Genomic DNA, 22,861 nt, shown 5'->3' on the forward strand with positions numbered 1-22,861 from the left:
ACACACACACACACACACACACACACACACACACACACACACACGAGATTTGCAAATTGGGTGCACTAAATCAGACACACGACATTTTGCCAGTTCCAGAGCAGTGTAGCTCCCTTGCTTAGCTTGCAGTGGCTCAACAAGGGTGTCTGTCAGGTTAGTGAGGTCATTCTAGATCCACACAGCCAAGAAGAAAATTCATAGAAAGTACACAAACAAAACTTGCCGCCAGTTCTTGCAGATAGGCCTTTACTGCACAAGAACGGCCCACCCAGTGAGCGACCTTGGTAGAGTCCTGCCAAGCAATCTTTAGCTGGAGAGCTGCTGGGATTTTAGGTGAATTTTTGGCAGCATCACCAGCCATCACCAACATTAAAATGCAGTTGTGCCTGAAATCCTTTGCTGATTTTTTTTCTCTCACTAACACTTGTATTTCAAATAGCTAATACTTACTATCAAATTACTGGTTTAAAAAAGTACTGGAACTACTAAATCTGACAATTAACTATAGCACCAACTATTAACTGAAAGTAAACTTCTAAACTTAAAATAATTTTCCTGACTATTTTAGGCAGTTTTCCAAGGTCCCTATTATGGTGATGTTATCCAACCAAGGAGCAGTGAAGTCTGCCAAGCTGCAGCAGTGCAGAGCCTGGGATGAGCACCCTCGACCACTGTTGAGGAAGTGGTTGTACAGTTTCTGCCTGTACCTAAATCCAAAGGTCTAAGTCACTTCAAATGAGATGAGATTACAAAAATCCCATCTTCAAACTCGGAGGAAAAAACATACCTAAATTCCATCTATTTTCCTTACCATCATCACTGCTTTGAAAATGGAAGCACTGACAATTTCAGGAGACCCAGCATCAGCAATAGAGAATAAACATCCTGCTTGTTACAGATATTTCCAGTGCTATCAATTTGATTTGTTCCAAATAGGGCTAGAAGAGGAGACATCAAAAAGAGCAAGATGTATACTCCAGCACTCCTTTCTTCGCTGACCCCACTTCAGCCATCTCAGAGTTATTTGCAGCAATGCTTCAAGTATGTTCCTCAGATAGATGAGCACTCCAGGCCAGATTGAGTGAAGATGTACATTGTATAAAATCACTAATTATGCTTTCCTGAAAGCAGGGCTGGCACAGCCCTGCATTTTGAGACAAAGAACTCCCAGGCAAGGGGTATGTATAAAACAAATAACTGCATTCACTGTTGTTGTTTGACATGTGAAATAACTTGAATAATAAAAATTGTTTTGGTGGAGAAAACTCCCTCAATTTTAGAAATGCCACCCCCAACCTAAAAGGAAGAAAACTAGGTATTCCTCCCCAGTGAATAATTACTGTATTTTAAACATTAGCTTTGGGCTGAATCCAGGGAAAAGAGCTTGGGGCAAGAGCAGACTCTCCCATCACACAGGCAACCTCCCACTGCTGTGTGCAAAACTCTACCACCTCAGTCTGCTCCTGTGCTAGGTCTGGCTCTTACTACACAAGCCTGGACACATGCTCAGGGCACAGCATTGTGATAAAACTCACACACAAAGCACGTCATGAGATTTACTACAGCCAGAAAGCCTGGTGTTTTAAGCTGGCCTTGTAGCATTTCTACCACTGTGATAATAATAGTGGAACAAGCAACAATAGGGGAACAAGCTGTCAAATAGAATTAAAACAATAGTGTTGACATTTCAAAGCTCTTAGATAGAACTTTATGAGAAGGAATTTAACAGAACACCTAATGGGCCAAATACACTCCACATAAACACTCCTCCAGCCCATGGCATGAGCCTGGAGCCACAAGGATGAACATCTTCCAGTACTGCAAAATCTGTAGGGATTAAATCTGAGTGAACCAAGAAAAGACAGCAGATTCAAAATTTCTGAAAAACTGAAATCTACATCCAACACAAAAATATGTCCAAGGAACAGCCTTACATAAACAAGCAGTAGTAAGACTGAGGATTTTGTTCTCAGCATTGTAGGCATGTCTAAGAACTCTGCCGAAGAGGATAAGCTGTAGCAGTAGCTGTTTAACACGTGCAACCACAGATACCCACACAAACAACACCTGTCAGCAGCATCAGCAGCTAGAAATTCACACCTTGAGATATCTAGGCCTTAGTTGGATACACGAACACACACATAAGGCACAAGTTAGAGTTTACCTTGCCATTTTTCAAGTTCTAAAACAGAAAAGGCAGGGAACAAATTTAGTTAATTTTTTTCCTTCCAAAGCAAATCTTTTGATAAGACTATAAATTGGGCACTTTAGTTCCATGGCTCATCACTGTGAGAAAGAAGGTAAAGAAAACTAACTTCGAAGTTGCTCACCCAAGTCATTAGAATTATTAGTACAGACTTGTCTCAAAGTAGGGTAATCATCCAAAGTTTCTTGAGTTAAAAAAGGGAACTAGGCCAGACACCAGATATATACCACGTACAAAGATCATAGCAACAGAGACATTTTTCAGTATGATCACACCAAGTGCCATTAAAAAAGCCCACACACAAACAAAATGCCACCACAAACACCCCCCACCCCCCAAAAAACCCCGCCACTGTAGATTAGCCAAACCTTGCAACTTACATGTCCTCAACAGTAATGTCCTTCAGTATTTGGCAATAATCCACATTCCACACAGCCTGATCATCCCAGACTTTAGAAGCCAGCAGAATAGCTCCTAGGACTATCCTCTTCCAGTTACTAGGACATATGTCAATCTCTGCATAGGTTAAAAGCCTTTCCAAATAAACCTATAGAAAGAAGTTAAAAAACCAAACAACAAAACTCCAACAACTGTTTTTTTTTTTCAATGTGTGTAATTAAGACCTGGAGCTGAGTTCTGAGAAGCAAACATGTCAGTTCAATATGACTATTTATTACCATTAAGTGTGTCAAAATAAGTATTAATGATTACTACTTACACTTAAGAATCCAAATTTTCAGGAGTTACAGGTTCCTTTTTTATTATAAACACAAGAACTGGACCACCAGGGTATACAATCAAGATAGTGAAGTATCAGTCCTGTTCATTTCTAACAGCAATTGCTGTTTCAGGGAAACACTGCTACAGCTCGTTCTGTCACAGAGTCACACATCCCAGACAGGTTCTCATTAGGGCCTATGTGGGACAGCAAATCACTCAACATCACTTTAGCCTTTCATCATGGTTAAGGTTCAGCACTTGTAGCTGAACAGGAAGTGCTAAAAACCTGTGCTGTGATCTCTAGTGATGGGACAAAGATGTGTTAATCGCTATCTTTCCACAATGAAAGGTGTTCTAGTGCTATTTCTATTTTACCCTGTAAAGAAGTCTTCGGTCTGTTCATCTACATCAACAACTCCTTAGAAAGACACACAAGTCCAAAGATGTGTCTTGGTCTTTTACTCATTCCTCCCATGAAATCTCAAACCAACTCCAGGATGTCAAATCTGTCCCTTCCTTAAAAGTCTTCTACTATTTCACAGTCCTATAATGATCCACGTAACAAGTAATTTTCATTTTCAAAGTTGAATACAGATTGTTTTTAATGTTCTATTCCCTCACCTAAATCCACAGTTCTAATGAAACCTCAGATTAACAAGTGGGTACAGGAAGCTGCACCTACTAAGGTCTAAGGGCGGGCTTAATCTTTGTCACTGAGATCTCCTCACACTTTTTTCCCCGTCCTTTGCTTGTAGCCCTCAAATGGCCTAAAGGTGTTCCTATAATAACAGGGCCATCTAGTGGTAAAATGAACTTTAAATACTAACTCCATATTTTGTAAATACTTCAGCTAGTTTGCCTAGGGTTAGCTGTCATCTTGTTCTGTCAAAATTGCTTGCCTGTCTTTGGAAAAGCAAAAACCTTGAGTTTCAATAGCTCTAACTATCCAGCCTTTTTAATTACTCATTTCCATATTAAAGAGAGTCCTGAGCTAAGTTTGCTTAATTGCTACACTGTCTTGACAAAGTGCAGTTTGAGAGACTGTCTAATGTAGCAATTATATAAGTTGTGGGGTTTTTATTTCCCTTCATATACACACACACATATATATATATGTATATATATATAAAATCAGTACTGTTGACAATTTTTTATATCCATCATGCTTTCTGAAATCAAACAACGAACTGTAATGAGATTATTATCTTGTTCTTAGGTTCTAAATATCTCCATGTCACCTGGGGAAAAAAAGTTGTAGCCTCTTCGGTTTAATTTAAAAAGAAGTTTGATAGAAAGGTGGCAATGATTGAAGGATATAATGAGAAAGTTCATCTCCTAGAGTTCCCTATAGGATTAATCCCCTTAAGGCAATATTACTTGCACTGTTCTGGTTAATATGATCTCAGAACTCACACTTTCCCCTCCACACAACTGAAATAAAAGATGTCTTTGAGTCTGATCTTATTACATCCCACTGTTTACAGTGCTCTGCTGTTCTGCTCTTCTCAAGCTCCTTCAGCAAATATATATTATGGAACAAGCAGTTTTTGATTGGACAAGTAATTGAGCATTACATATACATATATAGAAAAGGTAAGTTCCTTTTTAGTTAATCAATTCTGTGACTACTTAGAAATCTCTAATGAACTCACTTGTTCTGTGTCTTCATTAACAGGGTTTCACGAGATACTGTAACTATTTAAAAGTCAGCCCAGTTCACTTATTGAGGAGGGAGGGAAAGTGTTCCAAAAGCTCAAGTTTCAGAAATGAGGCGTCTCTTACCAGTGTCACTATTGCACATTCAGCTGTCAGCTGTGCAGCACTGAAAAGTGTCCGGACAAACCGGTATATGTGCTTGTGATCAGGGTCATGCTTGTAGTAGTCATCTGGAACTTCTTCCCGCTGAAAGAAAGTTCTCTGAATTACTGAAAATCTGTCTTATTTAATACTGACCCTAAAGAACAGCCACACATGGTTATTTCTTCTCACCAAAGTGTATACAATCCTTTCCTGTCACAGAGACAGAACAAAATTATACTGAAAGAAGCCACCCTGCGATATCACAAATATTCCAAACAAAACACAATAGCTGTAGCTGGTATCTTTGTTTTGAACATTTTTTTGATCTGTCAGGCTAATGGGAAAGAGCATGAACTACCATCATTATTGCAGATGCTTACTATTGTCCATAGAACATTTTACAGACTGAAAGAGGTGTAAAAAAAAAAAAAGGAGTCTTCCTCCTGCAAGAAAATCACACATATATACACACCAGGGAAACACTGGCTCTTCAAAAAGCAATTAAGAGACTTCAAAAGATTCCTCTTCCAGCTGAGGAAGAGCTGAAGAACACATGGCAATAATTCTGTCACAGGTAGAACTGGAAGGTAATTTACACTGTCTTCATAGGACTCATCCTGGAGAGACTCCAGAAAGACAACAAAACTAATGAACAGGTAGATTTAACTCTGACACAATGCTAAACTGTTTCTAAATACAGGGGAGAAGAAAAGCTCAGAAATAAAGTCTGTAAAAGCAATCCTTATATGAGTGTTTGAGAGACACTGTGATATTCAGCACTCTTCCTGGAGGGATGAAACTTCAAGAGCTCCAACTTTGCACACTGGTTCTGCAAGACTGATACTGATTTCTATCTACAGTCCAAGGTAGACCTGTAGTATGGTAAAGACAGTAGCTGAGAACATCATACCTGCCTGACATTAAACAAGTAGCTGTAAGGTGAGCAAAGCAGCAAGCATCTTCCTGTGTTTTGTAGTTTAAATAAGCCAGGTAGCAGTGTCAAGTAAAATGCAGAATTAAGTTAACTTTGTACTCTCCACACAGCCTTCAAATACACCACTAACCAGTGGCAGTTACCTCTGCAGGGTGAGCATGCAACATTAGGAATAACATGAGCAGGACCCCTCCTGTGCTACAAGCAGTACAAAAGCACATCTGGAAGTACAGTTCTGCTGACTGGAACTGAGGAGGAAGGCACTGAGACTGGTATTTGTGACTAAACCCCATGATACTGGTAACTGGGTCACATTAGGGTCAACAGAGCCTGGATTTGGACTCCTTGTGACTGCATCTTTGGAAGACAAGGTGTTCAGAGATTTCTTCCAGCTAATTAACCTTTTTAAAGGAACAGTAGGTACCCAGGCAAAACGCCATTGCTATAGAAACTAACAAGCCATCTGTGCCTTTCCCCTCAGAAGTATGGCAATCAGCCATAACTCTATTTCTGTCTGTACGCTGCACCAAGATAAAAAAGACCTTTAAGTATTCCCTAAAGGACACAATGATTTTCCTCTCATTAAATAGGAGCTAGGCTATATGAAAAGATCAAAGGATGTCAGGTTGTTAAATAAAGAAATTGTCTGATGAAGTGGAGTTCATCTTACATAAATAATTTTCAATGGAAAACAACAGATTTGGGCATTTTAAATAGTTCTGGACCACACTTTTCCTTTTGAAGTGCTACAGTCCATACAAGAAATCTTCAGTACAGCTCTTGTCTTGAAGTTGTTTGGGTTTTTTTTAATTGGCTAAATAGTTCTATTTATTCAACTGTACAATTCCTAGCACAATGGGTCATGCTTAGGGATGAAACCCTAACAAATTTAAAATACTAAATTGTTCATTAGGAAGTGTTTATTAACAAGCCAAATCCGTGAGATAGGTTGAACTGCGTTCACTCAGGTAAGTCCCAGAGCAAATTGAATTGTTAAAGCCACTAGAGCTTTGCTAAGTTAATTTCAAATGAAAAACAAGGGAAGTGGTTCTGTAGGACAGGCATTAAGCTAGGAGTGCTCAAACTGGATGTGAAAAGCACACGCTCCAGTCTTGAACTTGCCTGTACTCTGAGGTTTCGCATCTTACAGATTGTCTAAAAAGGTGTACCAGGATCAGTCACATTAAAATTGCATGCTGAATTGCTCCTAGCTGTTACTGCAAACAGCCTTAGGCATATTTGCTTTAAAATGTTGCCCTTCAGGTTTTTTAAAGACCAAACTCGCTGTTGGCTACTTCATGTGATGCTTCACGTATTACGTTCCCCCGTTTGCAGTCATTAAAAGGGTAGGCACATTCCTACTAACCATGTCTTCCTAAATAAATAGGAGAGACTTGTAATTAAAGTAGTATTAAAGAAGGGAAGAAAAGAGAGAGACAAGAAACTTCAGATATGGAATATGGAAGAACTGGGCACATGCTGCTTTCTCTTTACAGTCAAAGCATAGAAAGCCAAACTTACTTTGCAACATTTAAAAAGACCGGGTTCTGTTTGTGATTTAGCTGATATCAAAAGTCATTATTTGCTCTGTATATTATATATAAAGGTAAAATTTAAGATCAATTTGATTGTGACCTGGTGCTAACACATTTTTCTGACTTATACAATACAAATCAAGGTGCATATTGATACACATTCAAAGGATCAGAAAGTTACACTTACTGTGAGAGGATGAGATTTTTCATCAAAAATATCCAATGATCTGTCGGAATCTCTACAAAACAAAAATCTCTGGTTTAGCAACAAGAGTTAATTGGTAATGGTATGCCCTACTAAAAATTATTGTTTTTCAAAGAGGATAAAGGGACATATTTTATAGTTCAGCTTTTCCTAGAATGAGATATTTTTGCAAATACCATATTTTTGCAAAGCCTTTAATGATGAGACCTTACCACTGAATATTTAAGATGCTAAACAAAGAACAGCTATCCATGTTCTTGTATTATGCTTAGTACAGTTCTCCCTTAAAATGTGAAACTGTCTCACTAATAGCATTTACTTCAAAAAGTCAGCTATAATTCTGAAGCATATGCTGTAACTAGCTATAATGGCAAGGGTAATATGTACATGGGACAGACTTCCTTCACCCATCAAAACTAATCTGTACCTCTGTATTCAGGAAAAGCTAAACAAAGGCCAAAGGCTGATTTGTTACGAATTAAGTGTGTGTTTTCTTTGCTCCCTGTTTTGATGTTTGGATGGGTGTATTACTGACCCTTCCACAGCAGCTCAGGACGGGGGACAAAGAGGAAGCAGATATAGCAAAAAGTGCCAGTTTTTTCAATTCCTTTAAGTTTCACCAGATCATATTTGACTCAATGATCTAGGAGGTTTTTTCCAGCCTTAATGATTCCCCAATTTTGTATCCCTGGCTCAAAAGGAAAGTTATTATCTTTCACCGAAGGAAGAGTCCACTCACCTGTTCTTTATATGGTAGAATATTGCTAATGTTACACTAAAAAAAGAGAAAGAAAGAAAAAGAAGATTTAACAAAGCATATTCCATGCACACTATTCCACTGCAAAAGCTGTCATTCAGGGTAAAATATTACAAATCTATTTTGTACAGGCTTCCTTTCACATTCTCAAGTACTCTGTGTTTCATTTCTGATGTTTAACTGTCTGGAAAGAAACTGGCTAAATCAAATTTGCTAGCTAAACTACTTTTACATTCATTGTACAGATATTTGTGCAACAAAATAAATGTTAAGCAACATTTTAAATATATACTTTCATTTCCTGATTAGATAATATAAGTGGAAATGTGGGGTATTGCCAACTAAAATATAAGTTCTACTTGATGTTACTGTTCTACTGATATACTGTTGTAGAGATTCTGCTGATGTTTTAACTCTGTATGCCTGGTTGTGTAATTTAGGAACTGCCTGAAAAAGAGAATAATAAAGATGATACTATGCCAGCATAATCCAAGAAGTGGACAAGAACAGATTTCAGCCTCTGCTAAGTGAGGCAATAGGTTTGACATATTAATGCTCATCTACTGTGGCCAAATTTCAGGTTTTTTACAACAACAACACTGCCATCACAGGAATCTATCACAAGAAAGCTCTGATCTGTTGACAACTGTACACCACTTCAAAATGGCACAAGCATAATTTTTTAGGTTTTTGCTTCTCTAGAAAAGAAGTGACATGCTTTGTTTGAAACTAAATTTTAAAGTGACAAATCAACTCATACATTTCCAAACTCTACTATGCTGTTAAAACAGTGAAGTCTTCTGGGACTCAATCTGGTCAGCCCCCCTTTCCCCTCAAGCATGGTAAACTCTTCTCAGCTCTCACTTGGCATGGTCTAAGTGCTAACAACTGTCTTTCTGGTACCCCAAAAAATAAGTCAAACAGCCATTTACACTGGAGAATCGAGGCAACTACACAGTCATCACCTACTAAAATAACAAACACCTGAAGAAAAAGGAGAAAGGCTAGAACTAAAACCCGAGTCAGCAACACGTTGTTTTCCACAACTAGAGGGCAGACTAACTCCACTGGCAAGTAGCAAACACAGCCCTGTAACTTTTCCTGCAACTCCATACAAACCCCATTTCAAGTTTTCCCAGATGAAGAATTTCTGGATTTGGCTTTCAGTGTGAATTGAACTCCCCCCCTCCGCCCAGCACACAAGTGCTGACACACTTCTGCACTGCCTCAAGTGCACAATGAGAACTTCTTTGAAATACGACAGTACTAAACCAAAAGCTCACTCCAGCAGTCATAATTACCAGACCTCTACACCCCTTCCATGACCGACCTGAAGAAGCAGCGCTGTGCTTCTCTCATTCAAGTGCACAACTAGTTCTGGAACACACAGGACACCCAAAAATCCCAAATAAACCTTACGGTGCCGCTCAGCCCCTCGCTGATGACAAACGGTTCTTACCACTTTATTGTGCTTCTAAGGTTAGGCTGACTGACGGTGCTGTCATCTATAAATATTGTTGAGCATGAACTGTATTTTTTCGTAAGCTGCCCAGGAGAAACCTTGGGGGAGAAAAGAACAAAAGAACTGAAACACATTCAAGAAGAGGGATTCTGTAAGCTTTGGTTTACCACACTGAATACTGGCTTTACACCTCAAGTGGTTACTGCACAGGAGGTCTTTGTAGATGACTGCTGCTGCAATGTAACCTACCCTGTATCCACCCGGTTCCCTTGTGTAAGATAGGCTTATAAATCATCTGTTGTAATATACAACATGGTGTTTTTAGATAAATAATTTTCATCAGAAATAGCTGCAGCTAAAGCAGCGAGTCCTCTTATTTTCTCAGTTCTCTTGCATTCCATTCTTGTCAGTTTGTGATTCAGTCTTTCCTCTCTGTCATGTACTTTATTAATCATCATCTCCCTTCTTTTATATCCTATACCTTTACAGTTTGTGGTTATCCAGTATTGCTTCCTGTAAAGACAATTTTGCGCTTGAGGTTTTTGTTATTAGTTTAGAAGAGAAAGAAACCTCTTCCTGACATTGCTCACTTCACACGTGTCTTGGTTAGCATCTGGAATCTGGAAATAGAGTACTGCTACTGCCCTGACTTTTACTATTATTATTTTGACCTAGCAACACACTCTATCATCCATCCTAACCCTGTACATTATATACTGTAAGGAATCTTCCTATATAACCCACAGCCAGGCTTCCCTGAGTACTTTTAGAGAATGCCTTGCACTAGAGATAGGACATCATAACTGAGGGAGGAATTTTAATCAAACAGTTAAAGATTCATTAGTTTTTGCCAAAATGTTTCTAAATGCCTTGTCTAAAACTTGGAAGTTCACCATATGAATATGTTGGCACCCTTCACAACTCAATGGTTGTCTGTGAATATCTCCCATTCCAGCTGAAGTTTGCCAGCAAAACCAATCCAATCACACTTCACCTTGGTTCTGGCAGACTAAAGCTGGAACTGTGACAAAAAAAAGAAAGAAAAAAAAAAAGAATTACTCCCACTCCCTGCATAATCACACTAAATACAACAGACCTGAAATACCATTATCTTACCAATACCTTCTCATTTACACTTTTGATACACCATATTTTTTAAGCTTTGTGTTACTAACTTCCATTCTTAGCTTTACTGATCAATAATTTTTTATCCAGTTATTAATGACATTGCATCTTTTTTTGTTTTGGCTTCTTTTTGGTAAGTCAAGTGTCCAACTAATATTTGCAGAAAAAGCTCAGAGCATATTTTCAGATATTAAAACTAACGGATTATCACTTGTTTATCATGCTGCTGATGTTTGTTCATCATTCTGTTTTCATACTGGATACACTTCTTACAATAAGTCCTGTACTCAATACTCAAACAGAGAGTCATTCAAAACTCAATGAGAAATTAATGTAGTTTTATTTCTGTTAAAATAAACCAGACAGTTTGACTTGTATTTTCTTTTTTACTGTTCTGAAATGCTTAAGACTGATAAAATAAAAAGATGAATTCTTATTCTTTTGACATCAGCCATTCTATGCTCTGTGATAGTAGGCCTTTTTTTTATTTTTTAGACAAAGGCAAAAATAATTCAGTTTTATCTTGCTAAGCAGGATTTGGAACATGCGTAGGACTATATACCTGTAGGACTATGTACCCAAAACTACTACAGTTGTCTCCTTGAATTAGTTTTTGTCCCAACATGCTAATATTATCTATATAGAATCTGGTTTACTTACATGATTGATATGGTTACTCTTCCTCTTCTCTCGCACTAGAAAGAGGAAGAAAGAATGTGAATTGAAAGGTTTCTAAAAAACAATTCCAATTTACACTCAAAAAAGTCATTCTATTAACCTAGTTTTCTAAAGTACGTGAGTATTAAAATTTTGAAATTTTAGTTTAAGTATCTGGAAAAGTAGTTTGAGGAAAAAATGTCAAGTTTTATCAAGCTAGTAAGCTACATACTACTTCGAACAACCCACATATACATTTAGAAACTACTTCTTTCCATCACACTAAGGGGAAAAATGTCTCAGCTTTGAAAAGATGCTATGTATCATGAAAAATGGAATGATTTCAGACAGTTCAAATAGACAATGTCCAATATCCAACAACAACCAGAAGCAAAACCAGGACACACTGAACCTGCCGAAGACACAAGGAGCAAGTGAGGTGCCCAGCATTATTTACATGTTCTCTCTTCTCCTATTAGACAGCAGAAGGTATTTCACTACACAGAAGATGCTGACACAAGCTACGCACCTATTTATGATATAACTGCAACCATGTTATTTGATAATTTTAAATTATGTCGGTCTTTCAAAAAAGATTGCACAGTTTAACTTCCAGCTGTGACAGCAGCAGCACAACAGTGCTCTTAGAGGAGAGCTGAGAGTTGCACACATGCACCAAGTATACAAATGTGACCAGCCTGGATAGCCGACTTCTCCACAATTTTAACCTCAGATCATTACCACTCTTTAGCAGGACACATTCTCTTACATATTTAGAAAAACTGACAATTGGAAAAGGGTATCCACAATTTTTTTTGTCCTTTAGCATAAATTAAACTCATAATCCTGATAACATCTCAATGAGAAAGAACTTACAGATATTAATTCTACTAGTTCTGTGGAAGGTTAAGCAAAGAAGAACCAGGAATTTAGAAAATAAATTCCTCTGGTGAACTTCTCCATAAAAATCAATTCATCTAACTAATACAAACTTCAGATCATAGTTTAATAGTTACTATCTCACCTACCAGACCATTTTTCCACATGGACACAAGTCTACACAATTCAATATATGACATTTGAAGAAAACCAAATCACATTTAAAAGCAATACTACCCTCAACAAGCACGTTTGTGTAGTTTGAACATGTGCAGCCAGGCTGAAAGGCTGCACAGTGAAACTGCACAACAGTGTTCAAGAACTGTGTCAACTTGTGAGTTGCAACTTCAGCATCCCTCATCTAACAGGTGTTTGAAGTGTGCAGGTCAGAGCCTCTGGTTGGATCAAGACTGACCTTAGAGGCCCCGAGGAAAGAAGTTTCTATATTTCCTTGGTATCATCCCCTCTGGAGAACCATGCAGTGCTTGTTCCCACTGCTCCCAGACTATCTGAGCACTGCAAACTTGATAAAACTGACAATTTTACCACTTATAAGACTCTGAATAGCAGGACAGCAACTGACAGACCTGTCAAAATAATTCTACTTCTCTGTGGCAAAGCTATGCCAAGGTAAAAGACACACTGCAGCTTTCCATCAACACATCCAACCTCAAGTACAACACTTTCTCGAGAACCAGCTATAACAGAAACAGAAGCATTTTAATAAGACTATCTTGAACTTTTTATTAGTTGCAACTTCAAAAAGTGCTGTTGTCAGAATTTGTTTTTATTTGTGCAACTCCACTCTTTAACAGTATTTTGGAGTGCACAAATTATAGTAATTTTTCGAAATTGACTTTTATTAAGTAAACACGGGCTCTGCAAAGAAACTGAAAATCCCAACACATACTTATTATTAAAACCAGGATTCAAGAATAATTATCCTCTGAAACTATTCAAACAGTTTATAACAACAAAAAAGCAACTGATATAGATTGATGTCTTAGGCTTATTATTTCTCACAGAACACTGTCCTTTTTTTTTTTATAATTTAAAACAACTTTTAAAATAGCCCTTAGTCATAAAAAAACCCACCACTGCTGGAAGCTTGAGTTACACTAGTGAAGAAAACCGTGCTCCTTCAGACTACTGGGATCTGCACTGCAAAGAATCTGATATTTAAGCATTTTGAAGAACAGTTCGTTGTCAGGGTTAAGTAAAATGGCCTACAAACATATTTCTGTGTAAATACGCAAATTAATAATCCCTATGCTTGAAAGAATGCAAGCACAGTGTTCTCAAGCTGTATAATTAAAATAGGTCATCATTTTTCCAGTTTTTCTCCTGCCTTTTGTTAAATTGGAAAAAACTTAGCTTACCATCTGTTTGTGACTTGCTCAGGAAAATTGTGCTTGCTCTGGGGTGATCGGATGGATTAGATTCCAAGGCTAAATCTGAAACAGAAAGGACCAAAAAAAGGAGATATCTTTAACAAAAGATGATGATGATTGCAACAATTCCCACCCAGCCTTAAAATGCTCAAGAATAAATGATGGAGACAAGATCAAAACCTTACTTCTGCCAAGACAAATAAAATCTTGGTATTTTTCCCTCTGAAAAAAAGCCTGTGGACTTATTCCTACTGCTGTGAACTGTGAATTAGCTTATGGTTTCCATGAAAACAAAATCTGGAAAGGGAAATCTCAAAAAACAACATGTATCTTCAGAAGTCGATCTGTGCTCCTATGTGTTTGAGTAGCTGGGTGTGGGGCCTGTGTTCAGTAGCAGGCACAAAATGTTTCTTGACTTTATCAAGACAATAATTAAAAATGCCCCAACAAAACAGCAAAAAAAAAAAAATATCACTGCTGATCACTCTATGCTTTACGCACCAAATACAGCAGGAAACAATCTCTATGGCCTTACAAAAGAACCTAATAAGTAACGTTTACAGTGCTGATAAATATCAAAACACGGAACTTACGCTGTTCTGTTCTTTTGAAATTTCAAGTTAAACCATGTACAGCTAATATACATTTACTGAAGAACAAAATTACTTTAATGCTTTGCCACAACAAACCAGTGACGGCATTAGAAGAGGATATATTACTGCCTTAGATTAGGATGGAAGCGATCACAGAAGTTTGTTGATGACACTGTGGACACCATGATGAAATTCGGAGCTGCGTTAGCTTTGACAGAAGAAACAGCTGTTCTGAGGAAGTCATGCTACAGACACACTGAGTTATGTGAACACATGAACACAACAATCTAGTACTGTGATCCTGTAAGTCCTGGAAAGAGCAATTTTGCACCCACTGACATTTGTCATTCTGATCTTCCTGTGTGCTACTTATGCCAATCCCAACCATACAGTGCTCACACACTTGCACGTCAGTGTCCAAGGTGGAATGCCAACACAGCTGCCACACCCCTAAAAAACAGTCATCTAAGAATTACCATCAACTTTCAACTAAAAAAAACCCTCAATCTCTCAATCTTTTATGCACCCAACCAAGATACCTCTGGTTAAACAGTAGCCAAAGTAGGAACAAACTGTCTGGGTGCTGAAAGTCTTAACTAAGAATGTTCGTGCTACTGCACCTACCCCTCAGCACAGCCACAGCCCTCCTGTGTCAGCGAGTGAAAGGAATTGGAAAAGTGCACATTCCCAAGACTTCTCATTCCAGATTCCCACTGGGGAACAGCATTGGTACCCAGATCTCCATGTTTTCCAAGTCCTTGGCTTACATCACTGACCTTATTTCCAACAGTATTGCTCTGACACTGGTCCAGGATGCAGACCACTGTAATTCTGAATCTCTACAGTATAACTAAGGCAGCCAACATGTGTTTAGGAACACAAAGACTGTTCAGTCAGGAATTCCCCCCTCCTCTCAAAAAAGGCCAGTGTCAGCCATGAAAGCAGACCCATCTTGTGAAGTCTTTAAAAGCTAATTTACAAAATCAGGATTTCTATTCTCACCTTACCATGCTCATTCACAGCACACAGTGAACACATACCTGAATTTAATCATGCAGTTAAAATGTAAGAAGCCCTGGCTTAGAAGCCCTAGAACGGAATTTGCCTTACAGCTCATACCTCAGGTACTACTAAATACACATTTGATTATCTGAAGAAAAAGATCCAGCACACAACAGCGCGCCGTACTTACTGGCACATTTTAAGTACCATTTGTAACATCTCAACAAAACAGTAACTTACTTAAAATGTTACAAGTTTGACACGTTCCTAACAGTGACTTAGCAAACTCACTTTTAAGAGATAGTACACAGTTTCTAATGCTAGCGCTGCATTAACAAAACCAAACCAAACCCCAACAGTGTTCCAGAAATGGAAGTATTCTGCTAGTCTACCAAATAACTGAAGTATCATCAACAGACAGAACAAGATATGCAATATGCAGACTTAAAATACAGGCTATTATCAGCAAGTAACGATGTAAACAACTAAGAATTTATTTAACTTACAGTTCAGCAACAACTTTTAGAATAACTGGCTAAGTCAGGTTAGAAAGGACCTCAGAGGTCTCCAGTTCAACCTCTTGTGAAAACAGAATCAGCTTTAGGCAGAACATGAGGCTGGTCAAGGCTTTACCGAGTTGAGCCTTGAAAACCTCCAATGAGGATCCACAGAGCCTACACCACCTTTCCCACCCAGGGGGACTAATGCCTACAGGGCTATGAGACTCACTGTGGAATGGTAGGAAAGAGCATGTAGGACTGTACAAGATTTGTGTCATATTTAGGAGAAGGCAGAAAGGAAGATTGTGAAGGAATAAGCATAGGACAACAGAGGGAAAAGGGCTAGAGAATTCAGTACCTCCTAACAGAAATCCCTGTTTCTCCTTGATGAATTTCAGAGGGTTGGTGTTGGCCCAATCCTCCAGCCTGTCTGGGTCCCTGGGAATGAGCAGGGACCTCCAGCATACTGACTGTTGCCCAACTGGCTGTCATCTGCAATTTGAGTGTACTCCATTGCTTCCTCCAGGTCACTGATAAACGTTTAACAGCACAGATGCTTTTTTTTCCAGGGAAAGACAGTACAGGATAACACTTGTCCTCCCTCACCTCATAAAAAACCCCAAAACACTAGTATCTTGACATCCCTAAGGTTTTGATTTACTTTGAAACCATATGACTTGTAAAGGCTCACTTCTTACACTCTTTTTGCCTGTTCTTGTGTTCTACCAGTGCCTATATCCATGCTTCTTATATGTTAGAAATCAGGTCTGAATATAAGAATATAAGGTCTGAATATAAGAATGAATATAAGTAACTTTTATTCCAGACAAGAAGTGTCTGGAATGTCTTCTTGTCATTCCAGACAAGAAGATCCACAGCACTGCAGCATGCACTGAGTGACACAGGTCAAATGTGCCCCCTGAGCCAAGCAGACTCACACATCTAAGGAGAGGAACAGCACTGGAAGGATAATAGACTTCACTGACTCCAGTTCCATGGTGGTGCTGCCAGACATAAGGTGCTTTCTGCTGGACAAAGTCAGGTGTGTCAGCACCCACAGCATGTTAAATCCACAACATAGGTAATACAACAGAGTTAAGGTACTAATAAAGTCCAAGACACACTGCACAGCCCCTCATACAAAACCCCACCAGAAGTGATCAAGACCAACTGTAGCTGGGTTTCTTATGCCAGAATAACATGGTATTAGCAGAAACAGTGCAACTGTTTTGTCTTGTAAGAGACTGCAAAGAAAGAAAGAAAGAAAGAAAGATGCATTTAGTAGACCACTCCTTGTCGCCTTCCCCTTCTAAGCAGACATTTTAATCATCCTGTCCATGCTGATATCCCTGGCCAGTGCTTTTTTCTAAGCAATGGAAAGATTTGTCATGTGATTTGCTCATCCTAAACTGCCAGTGTTACTCACGAAATACCAAAAAGCAACAGTAATACAGCTGATGAAGGAAGCACAAGGCAAGAGGCAAATAAGAATATGAGCATGGGTAAAATGTAATGGGAAACAGCAAAAGAAAAGTCAGAGGAAGAGATAAATCTGTCTGCAAACAATTTGACTCACGACGAAGCATAACTCCCAATACTTCATCCTGGTAGCCCTTACAAGTCCAAAACTAAAATATCTAGTCCTGAAAATAAGGGTAAATCTTGATTAGGAGCTACATCACAATGTGTATTACAGAAAGCTCAAGCTTCACAGAAAGTTAACAGAAAAAGGAAGAAGCATTTATGCCACAGGATAATCAGAAATAATCATTAAAACATGCAGAAACAAGAATGAGAGAAGTGAGAGAAGCAACAGGATTTAAAAAAAACACATGAAAACAACTCTGGCACATTTTTGTTCTAGAGACTATCAGCTCAGTACAAGTCAAAACACACTTTCTACCTGACCTTCGTATTTAGTGATAAAGAGGTGAGAAGGGAAGATGCCCACCAGAAATCAAGTCCATGGGAGCGGCACAGTGACGTTACCACACAAGGGCCGCCCGTCTCTCTCTGAGAATAACGTATTAAAACCTGCTTCTCTCAGTGCCATTTACTCATGTGTACTACCAAGCTTGTCAGATCAACCCTGTCTCTAAATGGAGCAGAGAGAAGCCTTAACTTGCTTCCCTCTGCCACCATTCTCCCTTTGAGGAAAGCCTCGCAGCTTGCTTGCCCTTCTGACAATCTCGGCCACCTCCGCTGCTGCTGTGTGCTCCATGTGCTGTGAGTGCACCGTCCCCCACGGGGCAGATCACATTACTTTTAAGAGTAATCCTCTGCCCCCAGCTCAAGATCTTATGTCCTTTCCTCAAGAAAATCCGCATAAGACTTTACTTTTACTCATCTGTGCCATATAAGAAGGTGTGCGGGGTTTAGGAATTTATGATGTCAGCTACTTATCTACTGGTTTACACACCACCACAGGTGACTTCTAACTATTACAAACACATTTTACACATTGCATTGTGCTACATATATTATCCTATGAATAAAGAGACAGTCAAATATGTGACTAAACAGCAGCCCTTTGACAGTTTCACTACTTTAGAACAATAAACTATTGCGTTTCCTTTAATAGTTTTAGTTCCATCCCCTGCTTTACCAGAGAGCAGTAACATTTTGTTACAGCACATATTTAAAGCATTAAATGATAAAATCATCTCTTTGCTGTAAACTGAGCTTCTTCACTCGTTCAGTGGGTTACTAGCTTTGACTGATGCTTGAGTTTGTATCTCATTACCTTACAGTGTGAAATATGCAGGTCACTTAACACTCCCAATAAAGATGTAAAAATTATATCAGACTAGCAAATTTGCCAATCCATTTCAGAAAGTCTGTTATTCCTAACAATAACTTCATTAAAATTATTTGTCCTTCAAATTATGCTATTCTAATTCTACTCCTAAAAACTTTCAGAAAAGATACATCTCTGGTTTCTAAATTCAACCTGATTTATTTGTCCCAGCCACACCAAACACACCACAGAAACCAGCTCACATGTGTTGTTTTCCATTTGCCTTCTCCTGTTATGTCCTCAGTTACACACAGATTAGTCTATAATTTTAACCCTCCATGGATGGCTCCTTCCCCAGATCTGGACTGAATGAAAGTACTTTGATCTCCTGATTATTCATCTTCAACAGAAGACATCTCTCTTCCATGCTGAAATGGACTCCAAAGATACAAAACTTGTTTTCATAACTAATAAGAGCAAATTTGAAAACATAAAGGACTGGATCAGTTGTATAACGAAGTGCTTTCAAACTCAACCAGTTTTCAGAGAGGAGTTCTATTGTGAGAGAGAATCTAGGAGAAACCAACATTTGCATATGTGTAGGTCCCTTAAAAACACTCCTAACTTCCCAGGGGAAATCAACTATTTAAAAAGGAAAGCAAACAGAAACAACACACACAGCTGGCCATTGTTCACAGAAAGACAGAAGTGCTGAGGTTGGATGGGACCTCTTGAGATCAGCTAAGTCTAAGCCCCAGCTCAAGCAGGGTCAGCCAGAGCAGAGTGTCTGGGATGTGTCAGCCAGCTTCTGAATATCTCCACTGAGACTTCACCACCTCACTGGGCAACCTGTGCCAACGTGTGACCACTCTCATTGCTAAAAGACTATTTCTAAATATCGTGAGTTTACACAATACACTGAGAAGGAGGTTTTAAAGCTATTTAAAATCTGTCAGTTGATCTTTATGGGACTACTACAGGAACAGTAATATTGTTACCAATACCCAGCACATATCTAAGTGCACTCTGACGTTTTAAAAGGATACAGAAATTACTTCAATATACAACAAGCTCTCTTAATTAAAAAGGAATTATTTGCTCCTTTACACCACACTTCAGAGTTGGACTAGTTCAACAGGAAACTGCCACAGCAAACATTTCAAATTTGCTACTAAAATCAGAAGAATTTAGAAAACAAAACTGCAGACCATCTATTAAATACTGTGAACTACCCATGGGTTATCTATTAATTTCTGTGGTTTAAGAAAAAAGTCAATACAGTATTAATATGTGATCTTTCATTTCTTAAAGTGCAGGAGGATCCACGCCACTATATTCGGCCTCCAGAGGACATTCCAGCATGATCCTATTGCACTCTGTCCCTAGTCCAGGCTGGGGAAACATGGCCAAGAGATTTGTTCCACTCAACACAACACCCAGCCTTGCTGGGACTGGAGTCAAGGAGGTTTCCATGTGTTTTGTGATGTATCTGCCAGAGTTATAAGCACTTCCACAGATTTTAGCAAGGCAGGGTGTCAGGAGTGCCCCAAATTCCACATCGAAAGCAGGGCAAATTAAAACGGTGGTAAACAAGATGACCCTAGGATTTTATCTTGGAACTAGATGGAAAACAGTAGCTCGCAAGCTTGGTCTTGGAAGCAACTAACACTTTGTTAGAGACATGTTCCTGTACTCCATTTAATGTAGGGCCATTTAAAGGACGAGGAGAAACAACTGGTTCCACCTTCTATTCTCCACACTGACTTTCACCCATAACACAATTCACTACCATCAGAAGCTAAAGCAGAACTCCACAGCTCTAATTTTCTAACTGATAAGCCAAAACAAAGATTTCCAACTGTACACATCAAGGGGCAACCAAATTTTAGAATCCTAGATCCATGTTGACAACAGCAAGTGTAAGGAAAGCCTTCCCATAACAATTCCTCACGTTCTCTGCCTTACTTACAAGATCTGGTTCAGAAAGAAAAACAGGTGAGTACCAGAAACTCCAGTCTCACTTGGCATCTGTAGATAACCAAAATATGATGCCCTGTACTGTGTGCCAGGTGTCATATGCCACTGGATGGACTGATATGTTAAGTTTATTCTCCTCTTCCAATTGCTCACATGTGCAAACTTCAAGTAAAGTTTGGGCTTTTATGAAAGTTAGCAGTGTCATCAAGTTTTGTGCCATTTTAGGCACAAGCTCAAACACAGTCACTCTTTACAGCAGCTTTGTGGACTCTCAGCTTACCTGCAGTTTTTTCTATAAAAGAAAAATAACTATCTGCATAACAAAACACGTCCAAGAGTTTTTCAGAAAAGCTTTTTTGGTCTTCGAAAGACATCCGCATTCAACAGTTTATAATCTGAGCCTGACTGACACATTTGATGGCAAGCCAGTGTTAGTTTTCACACTGGAAAAAAAATCAACTGTGTTTGATTACTGCAATGACTCAAGACCCTTTCAGAACTCCAAACAGAAGCAAAGCTGTGCTATGCATACACAGCTCATCAAACACTGTAGAATGCTACCTGGCTGACTGGGGGGGGGTGTAAGCTGTTAAGGTAATCCTGGTATTTCCATCACCTGCAAGTATGATCTTCAGTTTTATTCATCTGGCTTTACTACACATTTAAATAAATAGCACTGAGTTTCTTTTAAGTCAGTAGCATCCTCTTTTGTCTCTTGAAATCAAAACATTTGGAGTTTTCTTCTGAAAACATTATTCTTGTAGTGAGTGAAATAAAAGTGCACATTCAAACTCTAGCTGTAATTAATTAAAAAGAAACAGATCTATAAATCTCAACATGAGCTTGCTGGCAAGGATCTACTGTGCAAGGTCTGGGTTCTTAATGTTTGGTAGAATTTTCCTTCTGCCACCCACAGTAACTTCTTCCTTCTCCTTGTATGTGGAAGAAACACTGCTAGAAATGTTAATTTAATGTGTAATGTGAATCTGGGAGGAGCAGGTTTTTGTGTTTTGTTGGCTGAGCAAGAGTTCATTCCCCTGTTAGTCAGCTTTTTGGTATGACCTCACCAGTGATCACACTTGAGAGAACAGATACATCTAGCCACAGAACTTCTATTGTTCTACAACATCTACCCTGACAGGTAGGAGGGAAAACAGCAAATCTCCTAAAGAAAGCCAGAAGAGGAAAAGGATCCTAGAGATAAGTTACATGGAAACAGTTTTTAAAAAAAAAAAAGTCAAGATGAAAATTAATTCGGTTTCCTTAGTTCTGTAAGTTTCATCAAACCCCTCAGGTTAGCCATATATTCCTTTCAATATTTCCCATTTTATGAAAATCTCTCAGTTATAATAATTATTATGCTGGAAGCCTGAAGAAACACACTAAAAAACCAGATCAGTCTCCCTCCATATGAGCTTCATGTATGTATGTTCCACATCAAGTAATCTTAAAAACCTAACGCTTACAGAAATTTACTTGCTGCAGAAGCCTCCAAGATTTAGTGAAGAGAGAAAAGGATAGAGGACTCCTTAGTTGCCAGCGGTATCCAAGCTTAAGAACAGAAACACAAATACTATAGTACAGCAATGAATTATTTTATTTCCAATTCCCAAATCTGTAGACCAATTTCCTCGCTGTTTCTGGAGGACTTAGTGATTCAGTCATTTCCACTACAGGTACTTCACAGATCATTTCTAAAGGCCATGATATCAGGCTGCTTAAGACAACAACATGAAAGGTGTTTCAGGCTTACAGAAGTCAATTATTTCACATTTGTCAAGATAACAGACTATCTGTAACTGCTACAAATACCTTTGTAATTAATGTCTAGTCAGTTTTAGAAAAGAGATATTGACAGTTATGGGGAAAGAAGAGTGAGTTAGGTGAAAAAGTTAGGTGAAAAACTCGGTGACTACAAGGGAAAGAGAGAGAACACTAGAAAAGGTACCAGAGCATCATCTGGTTTTCACCCCCAGCTTCATACTAGACAATGGTATTTGTCAGCCTATGCAGCTAGAGACCTTCAAATACAGAGGCACAAAAACCAGCACAAGCCTTTCCTGTGGTGAAAACTGCTGGCATCAAAAAGCTGATTCCTTGCACCAAAGTGTTTTAACTTACTAACATTTTAACTAGGACTTAAAAAAAAAAAAAAAAAAGAAATCCAAACAACAAAAAAACCCAAACTAAAAAAAAAACCACCCAGGAAAAAACCCTCCACCCACATGCGTGAAGCTGAAATTATATAAGAGGAACAAATGAACAGTAGTTAGAACCTTCTGCAAGGAGGTTTACAGACAAGCTGTTAGTGAAACCAGATCACAGACAATCAATATACCCAAATATCTGTTCATCTTCAACACTGTTTAGTAACTGCAGCA

General features: G+C 38.7%; 1 protein-coding gene across 1 annotated transcript in view; it reads right to left on the reverse strand.

Moving 5' to 3' along the window:
* Positions 1-16,280, reverse strand: part of CCNYL1 (cyclin Y like 1) — a 22,934-nt gene extending 6,654 nt beyond the window's left edge. Inside the window, exons 1-8 of the mRNA XM_027636468.1 lie at positions 16,238-16,280; positions 13,660-13,734; positions 11,405-11,439; positions 9,617-9,717; positions 8,140-8,175; positions 7,383-7,434; positions 4,709-4,828; positions 2,587-2,753 (exon numbers count right to left, since the gene is read on the reverse strand). Of these exons, the coding sequence (XP_027492269.1) occupies positions 2,587-2,753; positions 4,709-4,828; positions 7,383-7,434; positions 8,140-8,175; positions 9,617-9,717; positions 11,405-11,439; positions 13,660-13,734; positions 16,238-16,280 (629 nt within the window). The remainder of the gene's footprint in view (positions 1-2,586; positions 2,754-4,708; positions 4,829-7,382; positions 7,435-8,139; positions 8,176-9,616; positions 9,718-11,404; positions 11,440-13,659; positions 13,735-16,237) is intronic.
* Positions 16,281-22,861: the final 6,581 nt, after the last annotated feature.

The sequence above is a fragment of the Corapipo altera genome, unplaced genomic scaffold (assembly GCF_003945725.1).
Source record: "Corapipo altera isolate COAL_440 unplaced genomic scaffold, ASM394572v1 45, whole genome shotgun sequence".
In the NCBI taxonomy this organism is placed as follows: Eukaryota; Metazoa; Chordata; class Aves; order Passeriformes; family Pipridae; genus Corapipo; species Corapipo altera.